Raw genomic sequence first — 27794 nt, forward strand, 5'->3', positions numbered from 1 at the left:
TCACAGATGTTAATTTGTAATTCTTGTACACATCTGTGTAATTTCACCCCCAGATTTACTGAATCACCCAAAACTTAAAATATGTCCAATGTTGTAGAGTTAAGAAATGGCAGAGGAGATCCTGACCCTCACAGTTTAGCTCCAGGGTCCCTGCTCAAACCCATTACATGAAAGATGTGATTGATCTCTTGGTAACTCTAAGTGATTAATTCAAATAACAGCAGGTAAGATTTAGAGGGACTTCTGCCAGGCTCATCTGAGCCCCCTTGTCAACTTGGTCTATATAGATTTGAACAAACGCTAGCACAGCTTCGCACAGCTCACAGCTCTCAGGACAGCTGCTCTAGCCCCTCAAAGTGTTTGCCTTAAGTCGGGACCCACCTTTCTTTCTTCCCCTCTCGCTTTCTTTTGAAGGAGGCAGAGGGAGATCTTGACTAGTGGTGGTTGTCACCGTGAACTTTACAATGCTTTACCAAAAATGCATCAGGGTTTCGTGACATAATTTTGAATATTTAGGTTATTTTGGAATTTATGGATATTTTGGCATATTGAATCATCACAAAATGTAAACATTATATAGCTGTTAATTCAAGTGAATCTTGTTTTGTGCCCTTCAGTGGTATTTCATAGTTTTATTCATATAGGTCTGGAATGTTCTTTTTCTTGGTTTTAGATCCTTAGGATCTGTTACACTGTTATGAATGGTGTCTGATTTTTCTACTTCAATTCCCGATAAGTCACAGCTAATATTACAGGAAGGCCATGATGCTCATTAATCTACAGTCCTGTTGAGCTTCATGAAGTCTGTTCATAGATCCTCACAAATTTTCACAATGATGTGTCGTTACCGAACAACAGTTGGGGTCACACTGCCCACTGCCACCCTGTAGGCAAAACTGCAGAGGCTAAGGTTTGGAAGTAAAGGAAAGAAGTCTTTATTGGAAGGTGTCACAATTTTGGAATAGCAGCTTTCCACAGGCATTAATTACATGGACAGAGAGAGCCAGAGAGCCCTTCTTTGATTTCGTATATTACAGCCCATAGCCCCATGGGCTCCGGAGGCGTTCAGTTCCTCAGCCAGTCCCGTCCTGGACTGTTTGTCGATGCCCCAGCACACTCCTCCTCTGCCCCCTTCTACTTTTCCCCAGGCATCTGCTCAGATTTCTCTGTTTCCCCCTTTAACAGGTCTGGACTTTGTATTTTTACAAAGGCAAATGGGCGCAGGTCTCATACTTCTGCAGCTACTTCCAACTGGCCATGGGCATAGTCCCATCTCTCCCCTGGTCCAGAGACCCCTAACAGAAAGGGGGTCTGGAGTGGAGGGAGGCCTTCACACAAGAGAGAAGGATCTTGCAAAGTCTAGGTCAGTTTGCTGTCCCTGGGAGGCGGCGTGTGCAATGTCAAAAGGATAACACCGCTGGACGAGCTGGCATCCTTCTTGTTCTCTGGAGGTGATAAATTTGACAAGAGGATTAGAAGGCACAATCAAAACCGTAACTGCTTGGCTGATTAAGGGAGGAACCAATTTTGCAATGGCCCACACTGGGAACAAATTCCCTGGAGGAATTTGTGCAAGGAGTGTCACACCTGTGCAAAGCCCTTTGCCCACTATACTTAACTCAGGGTGAGAGGAAATGGGGTTCCCCCCTTTAACACCTTTGCGCCCTGCTGTCCGATCTATTAAGGCAGAAAAGGAAAATAGTTCCTGTTTTGGGTTTTGTTTTTTTTTTTAGATTTTATTTCTTTTTAGAGAGAGTGGAAGGGAGGGAGAAAGAAGGGGAGAAACATCAATGTGCAAGAGATACCTCTATTGGTTGGCTCACACACCCCACACTGGAGACCTGTCCTACAACCCAGGCATGTGCCCTGACTGGGAATTGAACTGGTCACCTCTAGGTTCACAGGCCAGCACTCAATCCATTGAGCCATGCCAGCCAGGGTGGAAACCAGTTTTAAAGTGAAACCCACAGACCACCCCATACTCACCAACCTGAGTACTTACTCTAGTCAGATGGTCGAGACCCAGGAGGGAGGTGGTGAGGCAGGTGGGCTTCTCCAGTGAGACCTATGTCGTGTACACAGCCACCCAGGTAATGTCATAGGCGTGTGCCCTCTGAAAACAGCAGTGAGGACACACAAGTGAATTCTCGCCACAAATCACAAATCAGTCTCTGAGTCCTTGAGACGTCCTTTTGAGAAGATACCCAGTTGCAAGCCCTTTGCTGGAATGACATCCAACAAAGACAGTTTGACAAACCCTTCTTGCCTGTAAATCAAACATCTCTGATAATGTCACAAACCTGGTTTAACTTCCCAGGGGAAACAAAACTTTGAAGACAGCTGCACTAGACCAGTGTCCACCCCTGAGGACTGTGATTGTTGTTCTAACACAATTTTTCTCCCATCCTTACTGGCCTCAGAGGGATGGCCTTCAGTACACTTTCTGTTTTTGCCTGCATGTTTGCATAAACACAACCAGAACAACAACTGATCACATAGGACCTTTAAGTCTGCTTTGCTGGGACTCGCACAAGGAACCACTGCGGGTCCTCAAGGCCTTATGGTAGCAACCAGAGTCCTGGCCTGCCTGCTTCAGGCACGATATTCCAACAAAGCCTTGGTTAAGAAAACCACCATGGGAAATGGGGCTTATTGGTTTTGTGCAAAGAAACTTTATATTATCTTCAGAATTCCAAATTCTGGAGGGTTCAGGTAGGGAGAAAATTACTACGTGTGAGGGAAAACCCTCGTCCTTCCAATACCCACCAAGATTGCATTGCCATGCCTTATACCTTCCGTTGTTTAATTTCCAATTGATGTGAAGTTTTAACAAACTCTCAGAAACCTCATTTTCCTTCCAGAACAGAAACAAAACAAAATCTAAAGCAAAGACAGTTCCAGAAGAGTGGGGGAGACTAGAACCAGCCTTAGAATCTTGTCTGCTTTCCCACCGGCCGCACTAACCAGTCACACAGGCTCGCAGGGCCCCAAAGCCCCAGTGGGGGAGGCGCCGGCCTCCCGGTGGTGGAGACATGACTTACCTCCTGGTCTCACAGCAGAGGCTCGCTTTCTCGCCCCAGGCCAGATTCCACCTGCATGAAATGACCCTTCCTGCACGTTCCACTTGGCAAAGGCATTCTTTCCAACCTACCTCACAGACAACTTCTCCCATGTCCTGAAGGCCAACCAACAGGGACAGAGAATTCCTGAGGGGCCCCAAACAGCAGAGTTCAAACCATGTTCCCATAGCACCAGAAAACAAGCAAAGAAACCAGGCAAGCAAAGAATAATGGTACCCAAGAGTGAGGTTTCTTTTTCTCCAGGCTCAGAATATTCAGAACCCTTGTATATGCCTTCACTCATTCAGAAATAACTATAACTCACTCTCAATCCTTGTTTGGTTTTGTCTTCCTCACAATGGGAAGGACCATACTCTTAACTCAGTGTCTGGCAGCTAAGAAGTCCATGGCTTTACAAGCACATGAATAAAGTAAAAGAATATTGTCACCATGTATTGGGGATCACTGTCCTTTTCTGGAAGAGAAGTTTCAAATGTCCTCCCGGAGTGCAGGTCCAGCTGTCCCCTTCAGAATCAACCACAGCAGCAGGGTCTGCGTTCTCCTCATGCCGGGTCCATTTCACCTGCGGGTGGTGTGTCCAGGCCTGGACTCCCACCAGCTTTGGAGAAGAATGCACTGTCCTGCCCTAGGGACCAGTCCACTGCTCTGCCAGCTGCTACTTGGGGCCCGAGTCTTCCAGTCTCTGGTCTGTGGGTGTGGTTAGTACAAACAGCACTGCGCCCGGAGTTCCTTCTCCCATTCCAAATCCACCCCAAGTCCATTCAAGTTACCTTTCCTTGGGAAACGCGGGCAGCTGCAGCATCATCACCCAAGAATCCTGGAGGAAGAGACAGCTGCGCCCAGAGGCCCAGCCCAGAGCTTGTGTATGTCACATCTTCTGGCCCATGATGCCATGTGCATTCAGCATTTCAGCCAATCCGGTCCTACATGGTTTACTGTTGCCGGGGCAACCTCCTCCTATGGTCTCTTCCCACTCCTCCCCTGTGATCAGATCTCTTCGTATCAATATTATTTTCAAACAATAAAGATAACATCTTTTTGCCCTGGTTACCATGGCTCAGTGGGTTGAGCCCCAGCCTGCGACCTGAAAAGATGGCCATTTCGATTCCCAGTCAGGGCACATGCCTGGGTTGTGGGCCAGGTCCCCAGTAGGGGGCATGTGGGAGGGAACTGATCCTGTTTCTCTCCCTCTCTTTCTGGATCTCTTCCCCTCCCTCTAAGAAAGTAAATAAATATGGCCCTGGGCACATAGCTCAGTTGGGTAGGGCATCATCCCAATATGCTAAGACTGCAGGTTCGACCCCTGGTGGGAATACATACAAGAACTGACCAGTAAGTGCATAAATAAGTGGAACAACAAATTAATGTCTTTATGATCTCCTTCTCTCAAATAAATTTTTAAAAAAGGACTTAGCACTCCCATGGAATTAAATATTGTTTTAAAAAAGTAAATAAATAAAATCTTAAAAATATATAACATCTTTTCTTATGAATCCTTATCCTTTCGTCTTTTAGTCTTTGTCTCAGGACAGTGACTGGGCCCTTGGTGCCATATCAGAGAGCAGTACCATAAAGCTTTGTCTTTCTTTTAGACTTTTTGGGAATCCTTTAAAACATGGTCATTAAATATTTGGCTCACTGTAGCTAGTCCTTATGAAATAGCCACTCTTTCTCATTCTAGTCTATTGAAAATATATATGATAAAATGAAAAAAAAAAGAAAATGTATATGATGAAAGAGGGTTGTCTTCATGCAATTTTCCAGTATCTATGGAGATTACCACATCATTTTTCTCTACTACTGTCTTTCACTGGAAAATTTATGGGGTTAAGCTTTTCTTCCATTCTTGGAAGAAAAAAATAAAATAAATAAATTCTACATTTACTATTTTTTAAAAATAGTATCATCTCTTGGTTTCCATTTGCTTCTTTTTTAAATAGCGCTTTTTAATGAATGTTCATAAGACAAGACTACAATTTTCTGTAGTCTCTTTTTTATCTTTTTTTGTTTCTGTCTAGTTTAAATAACAAACTTACACATTTTCAAAGAAAGAAAGAGCTATTATTTTGTATTGAAACGCCTTCTGCTAAATGGGAACTATCAATTCCTTAAATTAAACTAAAAGCGTTAAAACGCAACTGTGCTTGCTATCATCTGGGTTGAAGTGCATAGGAAAGATTTTTTTTTAGCTGCCTATCCCACTTTCTTATGATCATAACCTTTTTTCTTGGAAATTATCTTGTATATCTTGAAATAACTCCGTGAATGTTAAGTTCATGTTTTGGTAAGAGTCGTCCACAGCATTCTTACGGTTCTTAATCTCTCGGTTTGGTGCTCTGCTTCCCCTTTTTCGAACCTGTGTGCACGTTTACTGAACTTGGGTTCCAGATCCTTCCCTCCCCTGGGGGTTTATCTCTGCCTTCAGGGGACACTAGGTGGCGCTGCGAGACCGCCGCAATTCAATTCCTACTGTGGTTCTGTGCTGTGGCAAATTCCTGTGCCCTCCTCCCCAGAGTCCTGCGCAGACCAACAGGCTTTCTTCCCAGGGACCTTTCAAAACAAAACTTTCCCTCTACCTTATGCTTTCTCAAGGGACCCTAGCTTTATGCTAGGAGTCTCCAGTTAAGTTCCAGGGCCCTCTTCCCCAGCAGGGAAGATACTTTGATTAACAAAGCTCAGAATCTGGACAATGAAATTTGCCCCCGGGAAGCCAGGCAGTTCTGTTTACCACTCTGGTTTCGTTTAGCTCCTAGGTTTTTATTGTTCTGAGAGACTTCAGGTTTCTTGTTATTAAACAAGAATGTTTAATTCTGTTCTGGGCTGTTTGGTTTCTTGGTATCAGGAAGGCTTTCCCGGAATGACATTGTAGGAGAAACTCCCGGAGACTCGGCTCTTCTTGGCAACACAGTAAAGAGTTAACGACCAGCGAGTCTATTAGCGGGCAAGCTCGGTTTATTGGTGATCGGTTCTCCTGGGAGAGAACGGGCCTAGCTAAGGTGGAGGCTGAAAGGCAGAGGTTCAGGGGGAAGCAGTGTAAAGGGCGGTGATGGCCGGGGTGGCAAGCCCGTGTGGCTAAAGGCCGGCGGCCTGGTCCAAGGGTCAGAGAGCCAACCAAGCCCGAGTCCTCTGTCCTGAGGACTCCAGTGGTAGGTGGTGTCCGCATTCCAGGGCGGGGCGGGAATACCAAAGGTATTAAATGGGTTTCTTCCTCTAGGCACTATGGGCCCTTCCTCTCCTTTGAGGCCCTGGGATGAAAGCACACTTTCAAAGGCTTTCCCTCCCAGATAATGAAAAAGATACCTAGAATCCCAAGGACTGCTGAGTCAGTGGGTGGGGCAGGTATCCCTCCTGGTCCCTGCCTTGGTTTGCTATCTATCCTACCCAAAGCATCTTGTTTTTCACCTTGGTAACGACAGTCCTTACAGTGTCCAGCTCTAGCCCCAGCAAAACTTTGGCTTTGAAAGGTGTTTGGTATTCATCTTGCTCTACTCACTGTGCTGTCTCTTGGTAGTTCCTCCTCATTCTTATTTTTTCTTACTATTTTTTTAAATCCACACACGATTTATTTTCAGACTCCAGTGAGGGAAGCACTTTCTAATGCACATTTTCTTTACACATTTTATTACATTCATTACATTAATGCACATTTTAGCTTTATGAAAGGGTAAACATGCAAAGACAAAATATTGTACATTTTCCAAAACGCTGACATGATACTTTCCTGAGAAAGGCAAACTGAAACATCCATGAAACCACAATCATGTAACAAAATACTTACACAGTCCATCGAAGTTAATGCCTGCCTTTATTCTGGAGTCCTTCTTTATGTAAATGCTAAAAAAAAAAAGCGAATTACTGTTCTTGAGTCACAAGAGAGTTTTTATGGGGAAAAGTTGATCAGAGAAATCCACTCACTGAAGAGCAAAGTGTTTATCTTTAAGAGAACGATCCTGGGTCCAAGTAGCCCTTCAACTCATCATCCAAATGCTCGCTCTCCCAGCGGGGCCTCAGAAACTCTACCCGGAGAGGCAATTCTCAAGTATCCAGCTTATGTTTTTTGTAAGTAATTGTTATGTTCCAGTAATTTCACTTAAAATTAAAGTAAAACCAAGGGTTTCACATTTTACACTTTAAAATTTTTAAACATCAGACCCAGCCGTGTTTAAATGACATGTCATGGAATGTAACAGAATATTGACTTTTATCTGAGATCCGTAGGTCCTAAAACACAGGAAAGGCTCTAGGAATTCCCACCCCTCTTGCGTATTCCGTTCATGGTTGATTGCAAGGGACCACCTTCTCCACCAAGGAATTAGGACTCGAGGATGAACTCTTTGGTGATCTGACACAGATCCTCCAAGTTTCCGTTCTTTGACTTATCCATGATTCACCGACCCCCACTGACCAACCACAGTAATATGCTTATCAGCCAAACTTGACACTTTCTTCATGCCCTCAGGCCCCTGAACTTGCACCCACCCTCGGCCTCCTGAAGGCTCCCTCCAGAGAACTGGGTGGCCTCAGAGTTAAATGTCACCTGATCTGCTGTCCCATCAAATCTCTAGTTACTCTTATTTTCCTATACAAAGTTGTTTCTACTCTTGTTAACTCTTCTTCCTAAAAAGACAATCCCTTTTGCTTAATCCTTGAGAAGCCTGCAGATCTTATGCCAGTCACCTGGGCGCTATGGCAAGTCTCTTTCACCTCCTGTCAATATTCCTTCCCCAAATCAGCTCTAATTACACAGTCCTTGGACTGCTCTGTCTGCCCCTGACCGGTGTGTATGTCACTAGGTTTACATACACGTGGAACGAGCACGTCACTTTGGGTCAGTCCTCACTACAACTCAGTGTTCTCTAGAGACCAGGTTTGTCTTGTGGAAAAATCACAAAATTCAGACAAGTAAATTCTGAGATCTAATTGTCTAGCCAATTCATGAATCAGGCAGCACTTTGTTTAGCAACTGGAAGGGGCTCTTGAGGGATGGGTTGTGTCACCCGTAAAGTTTTCATAGGAAAAAGGGTGGAGCAAGGAAGCTATTAACAAAAGAAAGCAAAAGCACATTCTGGGGAAGCTTTTTCCAGGAAAGAGACCCGGAGGGCTGGAGGGCATTCTCATGCAGATTGCCTCATTTTACTAGGAGGGGTGGAGAGGGCCCAGGTGACTGATTACATTACTGGTGCTGGACCAGAAAATTCCAGGTTTGTTCACTAGGATTATGTTTCTGGGAGAGGTTGAAACTGTAATTAAATCTGGGTTTGGTCTCTGGAGCTCGAGTTATGTCATTTTGGGCCTTTGCTTTTCCTTTAACGAACTATTTATGACTCACACACTTAAAAAGTAGTTGTTTGATCCCTTATGTCTTTTATTTAAAGCCTATAAACCCAAGGGTTACACTTGAGCAAATGGTCAGGGGTTATTGACTTGATGCTTTTATTTATTATTCATATTCTCTTTCGAATTGAAATGAATCAGACCACAAACGTCTTGTGTTTGCAGACAATGTACTTACTTCAGTCACAGAATATTACACATGTTAGTACAAAGAGGAGCCATTTTCCTGGTGAAATCTCATGGGGAGGATGAAATCTGAGTACTGTGAGAGAAATGTTCACTCCTAAAGTGATGCATGTTGATTTAACCCTGGAGCCTTAGCTCCCAGTTGGTGGCTTTCAACTCCAGCCACAAAGGAAACATATTAGCATTCTCAACCGGTGATGCTAATACAAACTAATAACAGCAACAACAACAAAAGCTAATGGCAATGCTAATAACAAATGACCCTAGAAAAGAATGGAAAAGGAGGGTTTTTTAAAAATATGTATGGAAAATAGAAGGGATTCTAGGTAGTGCTCCTTTATGCCCTTTGTTTTTTCTGGAGAACGCCTTCCCTGCAGGTGAAGGTCAAAGATCCCTGAGCTCCTTCCTTCCGAAACTAGGGCACGCAGATCACCTGCACACCTCCGTAAGCGCCGAGTCTGATGTGTACCAGGTCTGGGGTGGAGACCAGGGGTCTGCCTTTCTAACCTGCTCCTCGGGGACTCGCTGCTGCAGCTGGTCCAAGGGCCACAGTTCGACCAGCCAATCCCAAGTAGAAAAAACGCTATTACATTAAGTGGGAAGCAGGGTCAATGGAAGTCAAGCCCCTTCCTCCAGGAGGCAGGCCAGTAAAGGCCAGCTGGGCTGCGTGAGGCTCCAGTTAAGAAAACTGGGGGATCTCGGAGAAAGTGCTGGAGTAGAAAAGGATTGCAGCAGCCGAGCAACAGCTGGGCCAGCCTGTGTGCAAAAGCCCAGCCCTGAGGACAACCAAGTGCTTCTGACCTGACCACAGGGGCTGAGCGAAAAAGAGCAGTAGCTTATCTTACCATTAGAAAGGCGAGGCAAATGGTTTATGGTTACAGAAAAATCCAGTCCCTGCCTCTCTAGTTATAAATCGTTTACTATTCTGTAAAATAAAAAAAGTAATATTCAATCAGGTAGGGTGATATGATGAAAGAAACAACTATGTATAAAGCACATTAGCTATTATTCTGAGCATTGCCACACTGACTACTTTGGAGTGAAGAGGAAATCATGTTGAATAGGTTTTCTGGAAACTTCCTCAATACTGAAGTGAGAACAAATGAACTATTGTAAGACGTCCTAGACTCAGGAGGTGGTCCTCTTGGATGCCAGACTGCCCCACGCAGCGTGTACTGTTAGTTAAAAAGCAAGTTCAGGGAGGACACACCTCTCCAAAAAGACAGGAATAAAACAACTAGGTGACAATCCACTTTCAGTCGGAGGGTAGTAATTTAAAATAAAGCTGTTAAACAGCCGGTGTTTTCACTTTAATTTTATTTTTTAACCGTTGAACTGGCTAGACTGGAGAACGATGTCGGACCCTCCTCCATGACTAGACTGGGAATGATTGGATACTTCCCAACAGGAAGAACTGTAGCCATGCAGACCAACGAACTCCTCCCCCATTTCCCGTCTGGCAACATTGTCCTGCTTTCTCAGCGAGCTTCCATTCCCTGCCCTTTATCTTCACGCTTCGTTCTTGCATTGCGTCTGCAGTGAGAGGCAGCGTCCCCGAGTTACTCGGGGTGACGGAAAGTCACCTACTTCCTTCCAGTTCTTTCCCAGCGTCACTTCTGGATGCAAACGTACAGATGCGCCGGCACCTTGCAACACTCCCTTCCGCGCCCGGACACGTTGACCTAAGTAAAGTGCAAGGGCGGCATTTTCTATCATCCTTTTTAGGCGCGAAAAAGAATTGTGTCATTGTTGAAAACTGCAACTTCATTTCAACGAATGGGAATGCAGATTTGGAACTCTTGTGTTCTGATTGGACAGAGCTAATTATTTTGACTTTGCTCTGAATACCCACCAATCAGACACAGGCTTCTAGGTTAGCACCTTATTTGCATTTCAAGTTCTATATAAAAAAGGACACGGAGTGCCCTGCCGTTATTCCTCTTAGCAGTTTCCTTCCTCTCGCTACCATGCCGGAGCCCGCCAAGTCCGCGCCCGCCCCGAAGAAGGGCTCCAAGAAGGCGGTGACCAAGGCCCAGAAGAAGGACGGCAAGAAGCGCAAGCGCAGCCGCAAGGAGAGCTACTCGGTGTACGTGTACAAGGTGCTCAAGCAGGTGCACCCGGACACGGGCATCTCGTCCAAGGCCATGGGCATCATGAACTCCTTCGTGAACGACATCTTCGAGCGCATCGCGGGCGAGGCGTCGCGCCTGGCGCACTACAACAAGCGCTCGACCATCACGTCCCGGGAGATCCAGACGGCCGTGCGCCTGCTGCTGCCTGGGGAGCTGGCCAAGCACGCGGTGTCCGAGGGCACCAAGGCCGTCACCAAGTACACCAGCTCCAAGTAGACTCGCGGGCAAGCCGCTTGTCTCCCAACCACAAAGGCTCTTTTAAGAGCCACTCATGTTTTCATATAAAGAGCTGCGCGCTAGCTTGGCCACAGCGATTTCTGAAAATCCTGCTGTAGGTGCTCGGGGCGTCCCGTTGGTGTCGCTGCGGCCCGCGGCCCTGGTTCCTTTGTGTAGTCTAATCACTTCCTCTTTCCCCGCCCTCTGCCTGAGGCCGTTTCGAGTCCTGGCTAAGCGTCTTTATCTCGGGTTAAACTGGTTAGGGAACTTCAGCTCCAGGGAGGGAACAATCGTTACTGCAACTTTGTTTTTCTTCCCCAACTTTTAATAAGATGCTGGAAATTAGCGTTTTTTAGTGGCAAAGCATACAATCTACACTCGCTAGTTGGTTTCACAAACTAGGCCCCCCCCCCCCCAAAAAAAAAAAACAAAAACCCAGTGTTAGGTCTTTTCACTAAACTGGCTCTGCAGCCTCTAATGCGTCCTTCACTCTCTGGGTCACTTGAGTTCCCTTTCGAGCCCATCCCCTGTGCTGCCTCCAGGTCTCTGCTGCTCTCAGCTCACCGTCTCCTTAACCCTGGCCAGGAAGAGAGAGGGGCCCGGGGTCGGTGAGGACGTGCAGGGGAAGAAGGATGGGGGAGTGGGAGATGCTATTCCGCGTTCGTGTGCCGGACCCTGAGGCCTGGAGGCCTACAGTTTGTGACCACATAATGCCAAGGAGGCTCGGCCCAAAGATATAAGCCTCGTGACTTCCCTACCCTCAGCTGGGAACTGAGGCCTAGTCATCCTCTCGGAAGAGAAGATAGGGGACAAAGGTTTGGTTATCAGCACCACACCCATAATGTGATAACATTCAATGTAGCAGGAAGCACCCATCTCTAGGCAGTCTCCCCAGCCTGTCTGTCCGGGCTCCCTCTGTTATCTCAAAAAGGGAAATAAGCACAAAGGCACAAGCTGTTGTTTTTCAGGTTACCAAATCATAAGTGCCTTTCAACTCTTCTGGTCACCTGGAATTTATTCGAGCTTAATTAGCCCTGACAGTCCTGTCCTAGAGAATCTAGTTTCTATTCCAGGCACCGTGCCTTTTAAAAAGCATTCCTGGTCCTTTATTATCCCTGCCCAGAGCCTTTCGATGACACCCCACACACACACACACACACACAGGCCCCACCCCATGCAGATGCAGAAATTGTAGTAAGTAAGGTCTCAGGCCCGAGTCTGGCCCACACACATGTAACTCAAAGCCAGCCTCAGAGGATCCTTTTTCTCCTGTTTGTTTTTTGTTTCTCTGTTATCCTTGTTTTACCTTTGTTTTTGTTTGTTTTCTCACTGTTTGGGGGGGATTTGAACCCCTCCAGCCTTCAGTCCTTTGTGGTTTTTCTCTGCCTGAAATGCCCCTGGTTCCACATCCAACCCCTTTCCCCGCCTCTACACACAGCTTATTCACCAGCTCCCAGTGCTACTTACTTACTCATGTTCTTGGCAAAGCTGTCCTTCACTGTTCAGGGCCCTCCCTGCCCCTGAGGGCTGGCTGGGTACTCAGCCCCACACTCGGGGTTACTACGGAGCAGGGGACCAGGAGGGCTGGTGGGGTTGGGTCAGGAGTGGATCCCTGAGGCTGCAGCGGACTCTGCCTTCCCTGGAGCACAAGGTGGGAGAGAGATGAGTGGACCCGGTGCTGTATAAGAGGAGGAGGGCAAATGGCCACTGGGGAGATGCCTGCAACTGCCCGGAGCCTTCTGGGCAGCCGGACAGCTTCCACGAGGTTCACTCGTTTAACTGACAAGCACTGCATTACATCCTGAGGATCTAGGGCAGTGGTCCCCAAACCAGACTGCGTCGGGATCACCTGGTGGGGGGGCTTGTTTGAAGCACAGACAGCGGGTCCCTCACCCAGACTTCCTTCCATTGGGAACTTGGCTTTCTCTAAGTTCTCAGAACACATAGGTGCTGCCCACCCAGTACTATGCTCTGAGAACGTGATATATGGAAAAGAACAAGCTGACCATCGCTGCTGTAGGTATATGAGCCCCGTGAAATGTCTATGTCTGTATGTGTAGTTTTCAACGGATTCTCAGAAAGGTTTGATCCACATTGTCAAGAACTACGCTTCTAAAGAGACATTACTTTAAAACTTCCAGATTCCGAGTGCCTAGGACATACATATAGTCCACCCCTCCGTCCCTGACATGTAATGAGTCCTGGGGTTCTGTGCAGTGTGGACACAGAAGTACCAAGGAAGAAGCTCATTTGGTATCAGGTTTCCTTAAAAGAAACTTCAGGCTAATAGCCCATCCTGTCTAAACAAAGAATTGAAAACCACGTTTAGAAAAGTTAAGCCACTATTACAAAGACTCAACAACAATGTAGCTGTTACTCTGGTCCCACTGGAACATCCCTGATTCGTCCAACTCTGTGGGGAAGACATGTGCCCCCTGGCCATTCAGTAACTCGCGTTCCACACAAGGGTTGTTCTACCACCTCTCGGGCCTGCTGTCCTCAGGCCGGGCGACACCCAGCACCTTCCTACCTTGGGAACGGTTTTTAACCCCCGGTCTGAGTGACTCCTACCCGAGGTTTGTGTAATACTTATCCACACCTATGCTTAAAGTCAAGACACACCTTACTTGAAAAAAACACTAATCTACACTCTTCTACTTTTAAAACCTTACTATGCTGATAGTACATAGCAAATACAAACTGACTTACTGCTATGAATTTAAACGTGGAGAAGTGGGAAACAAAAATGTCAAAGTAATTAAGCCACCATCAACAGCACCACACCCCACGACTACAGAAAAAACACCGTTAAGTGTCATGAAGTGACAGCTCTTTTTATTGAGCGGATATGTGGCCCTAAAAAGGGCCTTTGGTTTTGCTTTATAAGCGAGCTAGCGGGTGTCTCAGCCGCCGAAGCCGTAGAGGGTGCGGCCCTGGCGCTTGAGCGCGTAGACCACGTCCATGGCGGTGACCGTCTTACGTTTGGCGTGCTCCGTGTAGGTGACGGCGTCCCGGATCACGTTCTCCAGGAAGACCTTGAGCACCCCGCGGGTCTCCTCGTAGATGAGGCCGGAGATGCGCTTCACGCCGCCGCGGCGGGCCAGACGGCGGATGGCGGGCTTGGTAATGCCCTGGATGTTATCACGCAGGACTTTACGGTGGCGTTTGGCGCCACCTTTGCCAAGACCCTTTCCGCCTTTGCCACGACCAGACATGGTGAGATCAAATGCTAAGCCTGCAATGCAGTGCTGTTGCTTACCCAGCTCGCATTTTTATAGCAACTCGTCGGACCTGATTGGAAACCGCAAAAACAGGGGCGGTGACCAACTCAGTTCCAGCTCCTCGTTCATTTGTCCTTGCTCGGAGCTGCCGAGACCCGGAAGCAAGGCTGAATCTTGGAGTTGGCATTTAATAAATGCTTCTATACTTGGGCATATATGTGTTCGCATACAATACTCGGAGCTATTAAGTGCGATCTTTTATATACATTCCACAGAGAAGCTTAACACTTGTACTTCAGATTTTCCAAAATATGAAATAGTGATTTAATGCCTGTCGTTCTTTACAAGACACTTAAATGAGCTAACCTATGCAAATTGTTTAACTTCTGTAAATAGACAGTCAACATTAATTATACCTCTTTTCGGTACACACCCTTCTAAGACGATGAACCTGACAAGAGTATCCTAATTTGCGAAACCTTCTGTGGGGCTGTGAAAAAAAAGTAATTTTCTTCCAAGCTCTTCTAGCTGGGCTAATAAAAGCGGCAGATTAGGGAGAGAAAATCAAATTTAAATACACATATATGGGGAATTCCTGTAAGAATGAGAATTCCAAAGACAGGCAAAACGAGACATATGTGTCATTTTGGAGAAAGGAGGAAGGGGGAGGGGTCTGGGATTTCAAAGGGGGAAATAGGCAACCTAAGGCAGTGAAAGTGGGGGAAAATCTTGTTAGAGAACTCAGAAGCAACGGTACAGAGGAAAATCCGGTGAGCGGATTTCGGCATGGATCCCTTCTGTCTATCATCCTTAACTCATAAGAGCTAAAGTGAATGTGGTAAGACAATCATGATAATGCTTCCTTCACGAAGCAGATTTTTACTTATAATGAGATTTAAAATTAGAAAGAAACTCTTCTGACTTTGTTGGGCTTTAATGATTTCAGCTGCAAATTATCTGTGTGCCAAGATGGCGCACTTCACGGAGGCCCCTTCCTGAACCCTACACTTGTTCTGAGAACAACTCAAAATGATAAGTACTTGAATAATTAATTCATCATTCATTCTGTTGGGGAGGTCAAGTGGACTTTGGGTAGCCTTGGCTTTCCTCCATGGTCTGTGTTAGGCAGGATAGAGAGCAAACCAAGGCAGAGAGGGGGGAGGAGACCTGTCTCACTCATTTGTTCAGCAGACCAGAGCCTGGGCAGATAGGATTGCCAGGCATTCTGAACATCACGAGAGAAATTACGATAGTGCAGGAGGAGGCGAGCCATTGAAATCTGCGTGTATCGTTTCCTCTCTCTGGAAAAGAAAGACTTTGAAACTGTGTATTAATCCCAAGGTCTAGAGAGGGGAGGGGGAAGGGGAACCTACAAGCTGGCTGTAAGCACACATCCCCTAGAATCCCAGCCACAGGGGCACTCTGACCAGCCGGGTGCCGACTCGCAGCTCAGCTGTTTTTCATAAACACACCTGCTATGTAACTTGCACCATACATGCTGTCTCTCACCGAATTCTTCTCTCACAAGCGAGACAAAACAGGGGAGCAGGAGTCCTTTAACTTGGGCCCTCCCGTTAACAGTTTGTAAGGAGGACCAAGCTCAACAAAGCTGCTCTGTGAGTTGTGGGACACAAATCCCAGAGTGGAGTTCTTCAGCGGGGATGCACACCGGGGTGCAGAGCACTTGGGCACTTGTGTAAAGAGAACAAAAACTTCATCGGTGTTTACTACCCTCCAGCTGATTGCTCATATTTCCTCTGTTTACAAAGCAGGCAGCACGCAGTGTGTTCGGCTGGGCCTGCGCTACCGTTACATGGCAATGCACTTCAGCTGTCTGTATCTCCAAATATCATTTAAATGTATCTCTCCCCATAAACTGTGGCAATCCTTGGTCATGTGCGTAATCTTGTGGTTTAAAGTATTGATAAAAAGCAAATATGTTAATACTTCACCAATTTGGAGTTTTTACTTCAATGACACTATTTTAACATAATGGCTTTTTCTTTGTAATCCTATGCCTACTTTCTTAAATGCTTACAAGTGTTACCCTGGGAATGGGCCCATACGCTTCCTCAGTTGTATGGAAAAGTCAAGGACACAAAGATAGCTGAGAATCCCTCTGTGGTTGAGCCCTGACAGCCGGGAGAGGCTCTGGATGTTAAGATCGAGCAGAAAGCAACAAGGCCAAGGCCACCTTGTAAGAATGAAACTCTCGTTAGCTTCAGAAGCCTAACGGAGGTGTAAGAAAAACGGCGATGATTTTTTTCCATTTATAAACAGTAAAGAGGTTATTTCCTTTCTCTACTTCCTTAGAGAGTTTTCTTGGAGAAAGAGTGAGTCTGAGTTTTCACTCTTCCCTTAGAAATTGAGAGAAAATTTTCTACAGATTCAGCCCCAACTTCAGTTTTTCACAGTGGAGAGGTCCCTCCTGGGTGGTGGGATGAATAATCGGCAGATGTGTGGCCTCTGGACTTAGGTGGGTAGTCTCTCAGAATAGACACGTACTGAAGATTGTCACAAGGTGTAGCCCGTCTCTGAAAATGATCACACATTTTTCTTTCTTCTGCTTTATAAGACATGTGAAATTCTTCCAACTGCGGTTACTTGTGTGCTAACTTACATGTATGTAAATCTGTTAATGTTTACTAAAAAAATTACGTTGTTTTATAAAGTATATTGATACAGAAGGGTCATTCTGTTGACAGAATTGTTTTCTTTCCCCAACATCTGAAGGGAGAAAGAGTCCAGTAGGTTCACAGTCCTTCATGACGTCTGATAGCAACAGGGTTGCAAAAACTCCAATTCCTCTGCCGATGTCAGTGCGGGGATTGATGCTCTGTAGGGAGAGGCGCTCTGGGCGGCCCAGAGCTCCAAGGCAGGAACTCACAACAGGCGATTTACTTTGTAATTGTTCTGCACCTTCAATGGAGACCCAGGCCCCACCCAGTGGGGTAGGGCTCTCATTCAATTTAAAATGAATAACGACAAGTGTTCAGCACTATTGTGTCAACAGTCCTGTGCAGAGCGTGGTAGCACAGAAAACAAGCATTTAGGCAGAAGCTACAATAGCAGAAGGCGGCCCTGGGATGGGATTCAGGACCCTCATGAGTCCTGGTTCCATAAAGATTCCCTGCATGTTATTGGTGCACGTTCCTATATAGAAAAGACTGCAGGCCGTATCTGCGAGATCAAACATCGTCCTGGTTGTTCGGTCTGCTAGGAAGATTTTGGAGTGGACGAGGGTGCAGATAACATGAAGAAATCAATAATAGCAGCTCAAAAGAGGGAGCAATTTCATCTAGTTTAAGGGATTGGAAATTGCGTATATAAACATTTCAAAGTATGTCATTGGTTTCACGTACACCTTGGCTTTAAAATAGGGCGAGGAGTGGGGAACAAAAACAAAAAAATCCTGAAAAAGTTACTCCAAAAGGTTACATGAACAGACCAACATCATGCAGCTTTTGAATGCAAAACCAGATTCAAATACATACCGCAGGTTAGAAAACCTCATGCTTGTTCCACTAAACCATGCTGCCAAAATGATGATTTAACATCTTCGCACTCTGTAGTTGGCGAAAGAATTCGAATGCCACACTGAAGTGCTTCTTAAATTAGAAAGCCAATGAAAGATGGGCCATATATGTTTGGAGCTCACTTGAGGAATATTCATTGACAGCCACACAGAGGATAAAATTAGAGAATGAGAGAAAGAAGCCCAGTAAGTGAGAAGAGCTGGTCCAGACAAGAAAGAGAGGGGCTAGAATTACAACCACGATGGAGAGAATGAAAGAGGAGCAGTGATTTTAGGAAGAGTGCATGGAACTTGGTGACAGACAAATGGAAGAATTGAAATGTTTTGGGGTTAGATAATGAAAGCATGGTGCTGTTGCCAAAAGATAGTATAAAGATATCAACGGAAGGTTATTGTTTGATTGGAAGCTACTTCGGTGAGGTCGCTCCTGTGGAGAGTCGTAGACATAGAGGAAGGTCTTCAGCAAGCACGCAGGTGAACGGGGAGGTACCTTGGAGATGTCCTGCACTCCGATGGCTGAGACACGGCTAGGACTTTGGCGGTGCTGCGGAAACTATAACGTCAACCCATTTTTTAAGGAATACAGTACGTGAACTCTGTAGCAAGTGAATACACACTGCACATGAAAATGATTTGTATTGACCTTATTTCTCTTCCCCTCTCATGCATTTGAGTCACAGTTTTAATTTCTATTAACTCATTAATTTTTTCATGTCTGAATTGGATGTTATGCATGAATAAACCAGTCATGTGTTGACTTTAATGGTATCAAGGAGAAAGCCTATGGGTTTTTGTTGTTGTTGTTTGGTCGTTTTTTCGCTTTGCTGTCGGATTCCAGCATTTTCTTTCACAGCCCTAGTGAAACACAGACTTGTGTGTGCTTCATGATGCCCATAATATGTTGAAGACGAACGTATAGTTTGAGGAGTGAAAAAAGGGGTCAAATCACTTTGTGACCAAGTTTACCACTTGGTATGTTCTATCCAGAAATGAGACATAGTTGTTGGTAGGTAGTTTCATTCACACACAGCAAGCAAGTCAAGGAGACAGGTGAATCACATCCAAGGCATTGTCTCCCTGAAGGGAGGCTTAGCCATTGCTTACATACAACAAAAATTAACTATTTAGTGAAGTGTATCTCGATTTCTATTTTTGCAGTTCATTTAACATGTGATTCTGGTCAAGCTCATTCAGTTACATCTGCAACTACAAAATACTGAGTTTTTCCACGTGTAGCAAAAATAGCATTTAGTGAGAATGGCCCAGACATCGATGCCCTTGTCCTATCTAACTTCTCTGCCATCGATCCATTTTTTACTCACCGTAAAGCACAAGCTGTAATGTGTTTCCTATACAGGTATATCTTTCCTTAAATAAGAATTTGAGTTGTAAATATAACGCATGCTTGTTTTGAAATGTCCTTGTCGTGAGGAAATTCTGAATGTGTGTGAGCTATGTATTATTCCTCAATGGTGTTATCATGTGAATCCTTTGATAAAACATGGGTTCCCCAAGCTTGGCAAACTTCTGTACCCCCAAAGCTGGTGAACATTAGAATAACTGACGTCCTCTAAGAAAACAGGAATTTTTTAACCCATAAAAGGATCCAACTGTCTTTTGTGCCCCTCCCTGAAACTACTCTGCTTCAGTTACTGCCACAACCATAGGACCCTCACAAGACAATCATGGAATATTCCACATCCCATTTTCCTAATTAAATGTTGACTGCTAGAAGCCAAACATTACCTAGCCCTGCAAATAGTCAGAAAAAGCTATGATAAAGCTTTTTTTCAGACAAAATAAAGGCTTTTCTTATTTGGAATTGTGGTTATTACAAGCATCCTTTAGTATGGATCTTGCAGAGAAATCCTTTAAGAGCCTGTGTTATTTCCCCTCATATGAAAAAGATATTCTAGGCAAATCTCAATGAGAATAAAGCAGTTCTTGAAATGTATGAGAAGCCAAGAAAGTATAAAACATTATTAGAGAGCAAGATATTGAAGACACAAAGGGAAACATTTATAATTTAAACAAAAATCAACAAGTTGACTCTCTGACATGCGAATCTCTCACAGTGTCGGGGGGTTTTGACAATTGCTGAGACCGAGGCGATACTAACCAGGAGGGAAAATTATGACAGTCTCAAAGCTTGAGCTGTTCCTGTGCATTGTACAGCAGAATTGGTGCGATTCCTCGGCCAGAAATTTTAATTTTGCAGCTTTCTTGGATTGAAACAAACACAGCCCTGGGCCCGAGCTGAGCCTGCAAGGCCTTCAGGGAGGAAGAGCGAGTGTGAACCAATCAGCGCGCGGCGCCGCCGTGTGTTTATATAGACGCGCTCCTGGGCTTGGCTGCTGAATTGGGAGACTTTACTTTTTTACTCTCAGGAATCGGCACCAACAGCCATGGCTGAAACCGCTCCCGTCGCGCCACCCGCTCCCGCTGCGGAGAAGGCTCCGGTGAAGAAGAAGGCCAGCAAGGCGGCCGGCGCCGCCAAGCGCCAGGCGGCCGGGCCACCTGTGTCCGAGCTCATCACCAAGGCCGTGGCCGCCTCCAAGGAGCGCAGCGGCGTGTCGCTGGCCGCGCTCAAGAAGGCGCTGGCGGCCGCGGGCTACGACGTGGAGAAGAACAACAGCCGCATCAAGCTGGGCCTCAAGAGCCTGGTGAGCAAGGGCACCCTGGTGCAGACCAAGGGCACCGGCGCCTCGGGCTCCTTCAAGCTCAACAAGAAGGCGGCCTCCGGCGAGGTCAAGCCCAAGGCCAAGAAGGCGGGTGCGCCCAAGCCCAAAAAGGCTGTTGGGGCGGCCAAGAAGGCCGCAGGGTCCGCCACCCCCAAGAAGAGCGTCAAGAAGACCCCGAAGAAGGCGAAGAAGCCGGCGGCGGCTGCAGGAGCCAAGAAAGTGACCAAGACCCCGAAAAAGGTGAAAGCGGCAAAACCCAAGAAGGCGGCCAAAAGTCCAGCCAAGGCCCCTACTAAGCCCAAGGCGGCCAAGGCAAAGTCTGCCAAACCTAAAAAGGCTGTCCCCCAGAAGAAGTGAGCATTGAGACTGTCTGATAATACAAAGGCTCTTTTCAGAGCCACCCAGATAATCTGGTAAAGAGCTTGTGATGCCACTTACAGTGGGGGGGGGGGGGGCGCGGTGAGTGTTTCCAGCTTTCTGGTTCCTAGCGGGTCTGTATAGTAACACAGGCAAGTACTGCGCACAAATAACGTTTACCAGAAAAGGCAGTTGGCGCTACAAAGAGCCTTTATGTCCAAGGTTACCACTTAGGTAGCTTTTCACGCATCAGTTTACGCTGCAGACAAGCCAGGTGATTACAAGCGTGCAGTAGATTGGGATTCAGTGCTATGCATGAGAATTTGTGTACCATTAGGGAGTAGAAAGATGCAAACAAACCAGCTTCCAGGTAAGGAAATAAAGCTGTTCAGAGCCATGACGATTAATCACTTTCCATTGTAATGATTACAGGGTTACTTTTATTGTCCTTCCCCACAACTATCCCCAGTATTGATTCATTTCCTGCCATTGCACCTTTAAAATTACATTTTTAAAGGTGCCAGAGTGCTGGCCATGTGAGTAGGAGCCAACCCTTTCAGTAGTCAGGTTGAAATACAGTAATGTTACTATCACTTGCAAGTTTGACTAAGGGTAAAATCACTACGCTAAGGTGTTGGGTGGTTTTTTAATTAATTTTTGGGTTGTGAGAATTTACTCCACCAAACCTGAAGCTTTGTGTAGAAAAAGCTGCAGAGCTATTTGAAAGTTGGTGTTCACCAATCGCCCCAAGACAGATCCCTTTATGAATTGTGGGTGGCAAATGGAGTTAACAAAACCCTTTATTTGCAAGATGTTATTTTTCCTATTTCCGCCCTTGTGGGAAACTGGAGCTGTGGTCTCAAAGGTTCCCGGTGAGTTAGGAACAATTCGGTTTAAACTGTGCCACATACAACCTGCCTTGATTACGTCTTCTGGCAAAGTATAGATATCAAGGACAAGACTGCAACTATTTGCTGCGCACTGTTAAGTGGTACGGGGAACTAAATACTACACTTTTCCTACAGCTCTAATTGGAATTTTGGGTGGCTCTGAAAAGAGCCTTTGGGTTCAAGGTCACCACACGCTGAGAGGACAGCTTACGCCCGCTCCCCGCGAATACGGCGCGCGAGCTGGATGTCCTTGGGCATGATGGTGACGCGCTTGGCGTGGATGGCGCACAGGTTGGTGTCCTCGAACAGGCCCACCAGGTAGGCCTCGCACGCCTCCTGCAGCGCCATGACGGCAGAGCTCTGGAAACGCAGGTCAGTCTTGAAGTCCTGGGCGATCTCGCGCACCAGGCGCTGGAAGGGCAGCTTGCGGATCAGCAGCTCGGTGGACTTCTGGTAGCGGCGGATCTCGCGCAGAGCCACCGTGCCCGGGCGATAGCGGTGCGGCTTCTTGACGCCGCCTGTGGCCGGCGCGCTCTTGCGGGCCGCCTTGGTGGCCAGCTGCTTGCGCGGGGCCTTCCCGCCGGTGGACTTGCGCGCTGTCTGCTTAGTCCGGGCCATTTCAAACGGCAGAGGAATGAAGATGCATCCCCTGCACCGGTGTGTGTATATATAAGGCAAGTCCAGCGCTTATTGGGAGAGGCATCTGTCTATCAAGCTCGAAGTGAAAGTATTGGAAGCCAGGTCCCCTCCTTGATTGCTGGAACTTCCGGCAAAATTAACATCTTCCTGTTATCCACCCCTTCAGCAAGGCATTTCTACCCTTCCTTGCATCTTGTGTCTGTATACCTTTTCTTCGCAAACTGTACCTTTTTCCCCTCGCAGATTGCTGCAATTATGTATCTTGTTTGCTTAATAAAATTTTTAAATTTTGCACCTGAAACTAATTATTTTGAAAAGGCGCGCACCAGGTGGGGTTGGTCAAGTGATTCTTTTTAATCTCATTGAAGTTTAGGAAAGCTAGAGTCAGATCTATTTCTCCGTTTCCATGTTCTAACGTAGAGATCTTTATTTTTTCCTGAGTTTACACCTCTTTAAATATTCTGTTTCGATATACTTTTTGTAAATGCTCCAAGAACACTGAAGTAATTTCATTTGGTATTTTAACTATGGCAACATACATTGTCATATAAAGACTACGCCTTACACTTTCGAACGAGGTTTGCGTAGAATGCAGTTAAAAAATACTCCAGCTTTCAAACGATACGAAAAGATTACTTAAAGCTTTTTTAAAGTTACCCTAACCTCTGAAAAGACCCGCCTAAAGAACCTGACTCGGAGGCATGTGTTACTGCTTTTTTATTTACAATTGCCTGGGGCCCAGCAGAGTTGGGGATAATGATGCAAAACACAGATCAAAGAAGTCTGAAGAATGGTTTCCTTGCCGCTCATTTACTAAATTTGCTGTAACTATGTATCTTAAACCAAGCCTCGGTGGTTTTCATTTATTTGGCTAACTTTCGCGTTTATTGCACTTCCAAGTTGATGGTTAACTTCGAGTTTATGGGGTTATTTAAGTACCGACGTCTACTAGCAAAGCACAGTAAATTTCAGTTTCAACTACTTGCATAAAAAAAAAAATGCAAGCCCTTTCAGTAAAAAAGTTAGTGGCTCTGAAAAGAGCCTTTGGTTTCAACTTGTTGGCGCCGCTGCAGGCTTTTACTTGCCCTTGGCCTTGTGGTGGCTCTCGGTCTTCTTGGGCAGCAGCACGGCCTGGATATTAGGCAGCACGCCACCCTGCGCGATGGTCACCTTGCCCAGCAGCTTGTTGAGCTCCTCGTCGTTGCGGATGGCCAGCTGCAGGTGGCGCGGGATGATGCGCGTCTTCTTGTTGTCGCGCGCCGCGTTGCCCGCCAGCTCCAGGATCTCGGCCGTCAGGTACTCGAGCACTGCCGCCAGGTAGACGGGCGCGCCGGCCCCGACCCGCTCGGCGTAGTTGCCCTTGCGGAGCAGGCGGTGCACTCTGCCGACTGGAAACTGGAGACCAGCGCGGGAGGAGCGTGTCTTGGCCTTGGCGCGCGCCTTGCCGCCCTGTTTTCCACGTCCAGACATTTTTCTTAGGACTTGAACACTAAGCAGATGATCAAGTGAAAAGTGCCACGGCAAGAACTCTTATAATCATTTTTGGCACCGCAAAAGGAAATATTTTATTGGTCAAGATAGTAACTTCATTTTAACAAATGAAAATGCACATTTGTGATTCTTGCGTTCTGATTGGACAGAACTAATTATCTTGACGTTGCTCTGAATAGCCACCAATCAGAGACTAATTTCTAGGTTAGCACCTTATTTGCATTTCAGGTTCTATATAAATAAGGACACGGCGTGGTCTGCCGCTACTTTTTCTCTTGGTAGGTTCTTTTCTTCCGTGACCATGCCTGAACCAGCCAAGTCCGCACCCGCCCCGAAGAAGGGCTCCAAGAAAGCCGTGACCAAGGCGCAGAAGAAGGACGGCAAGAAACGCAAGCGCAGCCGCAAGGAGAGCTACTCGGTGTACGTGTACAAGGTGCTCAAGCAGGTGCACCCGGACACGGGCATCTCATCCAAGGCCATGGGCATCATGAACTCCTTCGTGAACGACATCTTCGAGCGCATCGCGGGCGAGGCGTCGCGCCTGGCGCATTACAACAAGCGCTCGACCATCACGTCCCGGGAGATCCAGACGGCCGTGCGCCTGCTGCTGCCTGGGGAGCTGGCCAAGCACGCGGTGTCTGAGGGCACCAAGGCCGTCACCAAGTACACCAGCTCCAAGTAGACTCTGCGGGGAAGCCGCTTGTCTCCCAACCACAAAGGCTCTTTTCAGAGCCACTCATGTGTTTATGTAAAGAGCTGCGTACTGGCATGACCATCAGTGAGCATTACTGCCAATATTTAGGAGAACGTCACCGAGCGTCCGGGCTGTAGAGTGTCTGTACAACTTTGTCTGATCTAGGGGGACCCCAGGGTGTAAGCCTACACGTGTCTAGAAGCCTTGGCTGTCTCTCCAGTTCTCTGAGCTCACCTTTAAAAATTTGCGAAGGGGCTGTGTGGTCTGGTTGCGGTGTTCCATGGAGCTGAGGGTTGGACCCTGACATATTTGGTCTTTTTTTTTTTTTCATCTCAGCGTCATCTCAGCGCCTCAAGAGGCCCAGCTACTTTAGATAATCCGGCTCTAGAAGAGGAATGTCCTCTAGGTGTCGCTGTGGTTCTTCGGCCGCGTTTCTTTGTGTGGCCTAATTTCCCCCCCCCCCCCCCGCCCTTTTCCTGAGGCCATTAGAGTCCTGGGTAAGGGCTTTCTCCAAGCGTCTTAACTCGGAACGCAAGGGCTCTTTCAACCCAGAGTTGAATGCACTGTTCTCTCAGGACAATGTGACACCTGAATATGATGAGCCATGGTCCGTTGGAGAACATCTACAGGGCGGCACACGTACTCAGCCCAGTAAGCCATTTCTCTGACCCAGGGACTCCCTGAATCTTTGCATTTTCTATGGCAAACCGGCTGCAGAGGTGCACACCAAACTTCATTTGCAGACACTCCCAGGCAAAGCTTGGGGATCTGGAAGGGGAGGGTGACAAGAGGGAGCTCTGGTTTCTGCATCAGCTCCGGTCTCAGTTCCTGGTGCAACGGTTGGCCCGAGTGCCCTGCTTGGGCCTTTCCCCTGAGTCACTGCTCCACTCCCGGCATCAGCGCCTCCCCTGAGTTCTGAGCCTGGTGTCTACCGTTACTCCTTCTCATTATCGAGATTTTAATGACTACCATTTGTGTGTGGAGCTCTCCACCCTGAAGCAGGGTGCAGAAAGAACACCAGCTCTAGTTTGGCCTGTTCCAACACACCTGTGTGACGTTTATTTAATTATGTTTGTAAAAATAACCAGTAATGCTTTGCGGGGTTTTCTTCGTTGTTTGTTTCTGAATGGACATGCCCGTGGACACCCGGGCACCAAGCGTCCTTGATTTAAAGAGCTATTTCTACTTCTGAAAGAGTTTGCTTATGGGGCTCCTCTCACCGTCGGGCACTTTGAGAACAATAGGAGACACTTTCCTGCTCTCCAGGAAGGCACGGTCCCGAGAGGGTTGACCACCATCAGGGGGGGAAAGTGTCCATACCAGCAGAGTGAAGTGCAGGCTCCAAGTACGCAGGGGGCTTCACCTGCCAGCGCGACCACGCCCTCCTGTTAGGCTGACCTGGGACATGTGAAAGGTGAACTGGAATACACCAAGGAAAGAAATGTAGCCTGGTGCTAGGGAGAGGAGAACATCTTTGGAAATCTACGTCTTAAAATGGTAAGAAACCTATAGATTTCTATAAATTTGACTTTGCATTCTACGTAGACATCTTTGAAAGATCATAGCATCGGAAGACATCGGCTGGAAGTCCGGTTCTGCCAGGTAAATAACTTCGGTTCTCACAGACTGTTTTTTATTTGCAAAATGACAATATTACTAAACTCAACTTTGCTGACACTTTTGTTAATACACATACAATACTTATGATAAATTTAAATACTTTAGGGATATGTAGAATTCAAGAAGTTATTTATAGACATTTTATCATTACTTCTATACATTAGCTATAATGGAGGCCAGGCTTTTGAAGTAGCATTATCATCAGAAGTAATAATAATACTGCAGCAAGTAGATAAAATGTTTTTCCCTGAAATTAGACTTTCTGTGGTTATAGCCAGACATTCCAGACACTAGTGAAAAAAAAAAAAAAGGCAGTGTAAATTGCAACTGTTAAAATTAGAGCAATTACCAAATTCTGTGAGCCCTGAAATATTTAGAAATAATTTACATGCATCTATACTGATTTTGATATTTACACATTTAATTTTAAATCTATAGTTCTATTTAAAACCTGTGAATACATTAGGTAATAACTTCAATTTACATAAGTGTATTAATTTCCTATTTCTGGTCTGGTGAATTATTACAAATGTGGTGAAATGCACACTGGCTATTTTATAGGACTTAGATGAGCGTTGGAACCAGGGTCGCACTGAAGCCAAATCAAGGAGTCAGCAGGTTGCATTCCTCCCTGGGGCTGTAACGGGGGCTTGTTTGTCTTTTCTAGCTCCAGGAGCCCATCCTGCGTCCTTAGCTCATGGGCCCCCCCGCTTCTCACAGCCCAAAGCCAGCCCTCTAGTTCTCTGTTCTGATTCCCTCCTTCACGGTTAAGAACCTCTGTAACCACACTGGGTTCACTTGGATAATCTCTCTATTTTACATTCAGGCAATTACCCACTTCAGTTTCAACTGCACCTTGATTGCCTTTGTCTTGTGATCCAACATATCAGAGTTCAGAGACCAGGTGGTAATTGGATGACATCATTCTGCGCTGCACACTAAGATACGTATATTTAGAATTTGAAAGAAACGTATACACAGTTCTGTCTGCTCCGGGGGTGGGGAAGAACTGGTGGGTGCTCTCACTGTTGGACATAATTTCGGGGAAATCCTGTTGAAGGCCAGATAGACTTGCTTAAGGCATATTTAAGGGGCAATGGAAAGCAAAACTGACTTGTTAATATCTCTCATTGAGTACAGCTATTGGTTTATTTTTTGGTTTTTATTTTTACATGTCTTGCTTCTGTAGTTCTGTGGGAGTGTTTACACATTGATTGTTGGTGTGCACATATGTGCCGTGTAGAAAGTGGGAAATTTATTATTCAAGAAACTACACGAGAATGTACGGGATATTATTGCAGTTTTCCTACCTGATTTGAAATTCTACCACTATGTCGTAGGTACATGCACAGCATTTATTCCACATGGGATTCTGCACATGGCAAGTTACAACCTTCAATAGATTCGTAATCATCCATCCAAAAGTGTAAATTTTCACTATCACATATGCCTACAGAGTGCAGGAGAGTGAAGGTGTTTCAACCAGAATAACATAGTTCTTTCTATGTAAAAAGTGAAATGTTTGCTGACTAGGATAAAAATAAATATAAAAATTCCACCCTGGGGAAAACAGTAACATAATTTAAAGGGGAGGCATCAAAGTACCTTTACGAGTCATTCTTTCCTGGACTTTTACTACCACAAGCTACAATGTGGTATTTCACCAATGTGCTCAGCATTCAAAACATATTAAAGAATTTTTCATTGAAACTAAGAGG

At 46.2% G+C, this 27794-nt stretch overlaps 6 protein-coding genes across 6 annotated transcripts; 3 read left to right on the top strand and 3 right to left on the bottom strand.

Annotated features, from left to right (window-relative positions):
- Positions 1-10550: 10550 nt before the first annotated feature.
- On the top strand, positions 10551-10980 carry LOC119054934 (histone H2B type 1-C/E/F/G/I). The gene has a single exon (XM_037152989.2). It carries the CDS (start codon positions 10568-10570, stop codon positions 10946-10948), a length of 381 nt encoding a protein of 126 aa, XP_037008884.2. The 5' UTR covers positions 10551-10567; the 3' UTR covers positions 10949-10980.
- Positions 10981-13761: 2781 nt separating this feature from the next.
- Positions 13762-14182, bottom strand: LOC119054936 (histone H4). Its single transcript, XM_037152991.2, has one exon. The coding sequence runs from the start codon at positions 14161-14163 to the stop codon at positions 13852-13854; it is 312 nt and encodes a 103-aa protein (XP_037008886.1). The 5' UTR covers positions 14164-14182; the 3' UTR covers positions 13762-13851.
- A 5890-nt stretch (positions 14183-20072) lies between these two features.
- Positions 20073-20839, top strand: LOC119054919 (histone H1.4-like). The gene has a single exon (XM_037152975.2). The coding sequence runs from the start codon at positions 20110-20112 to the stop codon at positions 20740-20742; it is 633 nt and encodes a 210-aa protein (XP_037008870.2). The 5' UTR covers positions 20073-20109; the 3' UTR covers positions 20743-20839.
- Positions 20840-21372: 533 nt separating this feature from the next.
- Positions 21373-22266, bottom strand: LOC119054920 (histone H3.1). Its single transcript, XM_053655957.1, has one exon. It carries the CDS (start codon positions 22248-22250, stop codon positions 21840-21842), a length of 411 nt encoding a protein of 136 aa, XP_053511932.1. The 5' UTR covers positions 22251-22266; the 3' UTR covers positions 21373-21839.
- A 667-nt stretch (positions 22267-22933) lies between these two features.
- On the bottom strand, positions 22934-23780 carry LOC119054924 (histone H2A type 1). The gene has a single exon (XM_037152978.2). The coding sequence runs from the start codon at positions 23739-23741 to the stop codon at positions 23349-23351; it is 393 nt and encodes a 130-aa protein (XP_037008873.2). The 5' UTR covers positions 23742-23780; the 3' UTR covers positions 22934-23348.
- Positions 23781-24040: 260 nt separating this feature from the next.
- LOC119054932 (histone H2B type 1-C/E/F/G/I) lies at positions 24041-24492 on the top strand. Its single transcript, XM_037152986.2, has one exon. The coding sequence runs from the start codon at positions 24064-24066 to the stop codon at positions 24442-24444; it is 381 nt and encodes a 126-aa protein (XP_037008881.2). The 5' UTR covers positions 24041-24063; the 3' UTR covers positions 24445-24492.
- The last annotated feature ends 3302 nt before the right edge of the window (positions 24493-27794 follow it).

This window comes from Artibeus jamaicensis, unplaced genomic scaffold (genome assembly GCF_021234435.1).
Source record: "Artibeus jamaicensis isolate MK-2021 breed Jamaican fruit bat unplaced genomic scaffold, CSHL_Jam_final scaffold_1689, whole genome shotgun sequence".
Lineage (NCBI taxonomy): Eukaryota > Metazoa > Chordata > Mammalia > Chiroptera > Phyllostomidae > Artibeus > Artibeus jamaicensis.

What these genes read in the sequence shown, in the direction of transcription:
- LOC119054919 (XM_037152975.2), top strand. Translation starts at nt 20,110, where the DNA reads ATGGCTGAAACCGCTCCCGTCGCGCCACCCGCTCCCGCTGCGGAGAAG.
- LOC119054934 (XM_037152989.2), top strand. Translation starts at nt 10,568, where the DNA reads ATGCCGGAGCCCGCCAAGTCCGCGCCCGCCCCGAAGAAGGGCTCCAAG.
- LOC119054936 (XM_037152991.2), bottom strand. Translation starts at nt 14,163, where the DNA reads ATGTCTGGTCGTGGCAAAGGCGGAAAGGGTCTTGGCAAAGGTGGCGCC.
- LOC119054932 (XM_037152986.2), top strand. Translation starts at nt 24,064, where the DNA reads ATGCCTGAACCAGCCAAGTCCGCACCCGCCCCGAAGAAGGGCTCCAAG.
- LOC119054920 (XM_053655957.1), bottom strand. Translation starts at nt 22,250, where the DNA reads ATGGCCCGGACTAAGCAGACAGCGCGCAAGTCCACCGGCGGGAAGGCC.
- LOC119054924 (XM_037152978.2), bottom strand. Translation starts at nt 23,741, where the DNA reads ATGTCTGGACGTGGAAAACAGGGCGGCAAGGCGCGCGCCAAGGCCAAG.